At 37.3% G+C, this 2,211-nt stretch overlaps 1 protein-coding gene across 1 annotated transcript in view; it reads right to left on the bottom strand.

Moving 5' to 3' along the window:
• LOC118336402 overlaps positions 1–1,356 on the bottom strand; it is a 3,202-nt gene extending 1,846 nt beyond the window's left edge. Inside the window, exons 1-4 of the mRNA XM_035673047.1 lie at positions 1,247–1,356; positions 1,026–1,058; positions 391–462; positions 27–101 (exon numbers count right to left, since the gene is read on the bottom strand). Of these exons, the coding sequence (XP_035528940.1) occupies positions 27–101; positions 391–402 (87 nt within the window). The 5' untranslated portion in view covers positions 403–462; positions 1,026–1,058; positions 1,247–1,356. The remainder of the gene's footprint in view (positions 1–26; positions 102–390; positions 463–1,025; positions 1,059–1,246) is intronic.
• Positions 1,357–2,211: the final 855 nt, after the last annotated feature.

The raw sequence follows: 2,211 nt of genomic DNA, 5'->3' as shown, positions 1-2,211 counted from the left end.
TTTCCGTCACGTCATATAGTACTTACCACATAACAACATATGAAGAAACCAAGCACTACACCAAATGCATACATGGAAAGAGGAACACAAATGATGGTGATCTGAACAACAAAAAAAAAGAAAATAATTAAATTTTTTCTTCCCACGAACGCCAAAGCCCAATAGTAGACAAAACACATTAACAAAATTGAGATCATTAGAGAAAAAACATAACTTTTCAAACAATACATTGACTTTTAAAGAGAACACAAAGACATTTCAGCAGTACTGAGAGATATTTCGGGTTGAGAAAGTAGGTTGTTTCTGATGGTAAGATGACTTCACCATGTCTTTAATGAATATTTAAATAAGTAAAATGATCTTACTTAACTGTAATGTAAAATTTCTTACCCAAACTATCATGATGGTCCAGAATGTGGAGCTGCGTTTTCCTACAAGGGATAAGACTGTAGGAAGACATGGCTGCACACACACACACACAGAGAATGTGTTAATAATGAATGGTTTAAATCTCTTGTTTTTTTGTCATTTTAAAGAAATTGAAAGCCTTTAAATGTTGTAAACTTAGGTACTATTTATTGAGAGTTTAACACTCACACAAAAAACTTCATCAACCCTGTATGTGTGTAGTTCGACCTCTTTTGATAGACAGGGGCCTGGTGACACCGACTGCCAGCAGATTCAATTATTACTAAATCCTGGTTGGTGCTGAGAAATACCTCAAATAACTAAACACTTGATTGTGTGACAGATGTGTCGAAGCACAGCACACTGTCTTGTTAACTGCTAGTATATATACAGGATGTTTTTGTAGAACTTCATCGGGAGATGAGGGTCGTGTCTTGAACCCAGTATGTATGCATACTGGAATGGAGGAGTTGAAATAGCCAAAAGTGCTATAACTTTGGCAGAAACGTTTGTGTTGATGTTGGACATCACTCATAGTAAAAAGCTGATTGAGAAAATAGGTTTTCAGGGCCTTTAATAAACAATTTGTTCTTGGTTGATTTAGAGCTGCATTTTACCTTTTCATAAACCAGGCTGCTTTGAACTCTCACCTGAAATAGAGAAGTTAAACATTATGTATCTGTTCCAAATGTAAATAATCTAAGAAATATGCATTCATATACAGTACATGAGTCACTTCTACACTACAGCTGTTTTATGTCTCACTTCACCTTGGATTTAAAACAAATAGCTGCTGTGCAGTTACTGTATGTGTCTCTTTAACAGGTTAATGACTCACACATCCGGAGCTGTTGTCCTCTCTGTCACACAAGCAAGAGTCTGGTAACGAGGACAACCAGTCTCGGTAGCCTCGGAGTCCGCAGCACTTAAACTGGAGCAAACACACACACACACCACCACAACCACACACACACCCACCACACAGCCAGAGGTCCAATGTTTAAATGTCATAACTGCAAGACTGTAAGTGATCAGTAGTTAGAGAACTTTCTTCTCTCTGTTTGGTGTTGAGCAAGTAGTGTACAGTGGGTTATTAGAGCTGTGGTTTTTGCCTTAAACCTTTTTTTCTTATCTAATCAGTATTAACTGACAACCTGACTATGTGATATATTTTATGGACATTTCATATTATAATTCAACTGTAAGACAGAACAGTGAACAATTGTGTAAAAGACGTGATTTGGATGATCTTGAGCGAATTATTTTCTGTTTTGGGATTTTTATACCAGATACTCTGTCTGTATTATGTTCTTTTTTAATCAATCATATAATAACTGCTTGTTTTTTCACATTTCGCACCATTCTTTGTGCCTTGCGCACTTGGCCATTGTTCTATTACACAATTACTTTTCTTCAACTGTGTTACTAATGTGGGCTATAGGCCCAGTGTATTTTTTGTTTCCTAAATTTCTTTAAAATCACAAGAAGGCTAAGCTTTGGCACCCCTAGTTGGGGGTGCGATTGCAGGGTTTGGACATTGCATTAGAGCACTTGGGAGCATGGAAGTGACAGAAGAGCTATTTCAGACCAGGCAGCTAAACCAATGAGCTGTCACATCACATTCACGTTGTCATTTATACATTGTTAATGATAATAGATTAAGTTGTTCCCTGTGATTTTACTCATAAAGGGCAACGTTCCTGTCTTACCTCAGCCTGCCAGTTATACAATTGTTCATTTATGAGCAGGTGGTTAGTCAGCTGCTTTTGTTTGTTTTCGCCTGTATCTGTCAGAGGAGCCAGA

The sequence above is a fragment of the Morone saxatilis genome, unplaced genomic scaffold (assembly GCF_004916995.1).
Source record: "Morone saxatilis isolate NCDOM2014 unplaced genomic scaffold, NCSU_SB_2.0 Contig10, whole genome shotgun sequence".
Taxonomy (NCBI): domain Eukaryota; kingdom Metazoa; phylum Chordata; class Actinopteri; family Moronidae; genus Morone; species Morone saxatilis.
Note: the sequence above shows the minus strand (reverse complement) of the source record. Positions and strands in the feature narration are given on the sequence as shown.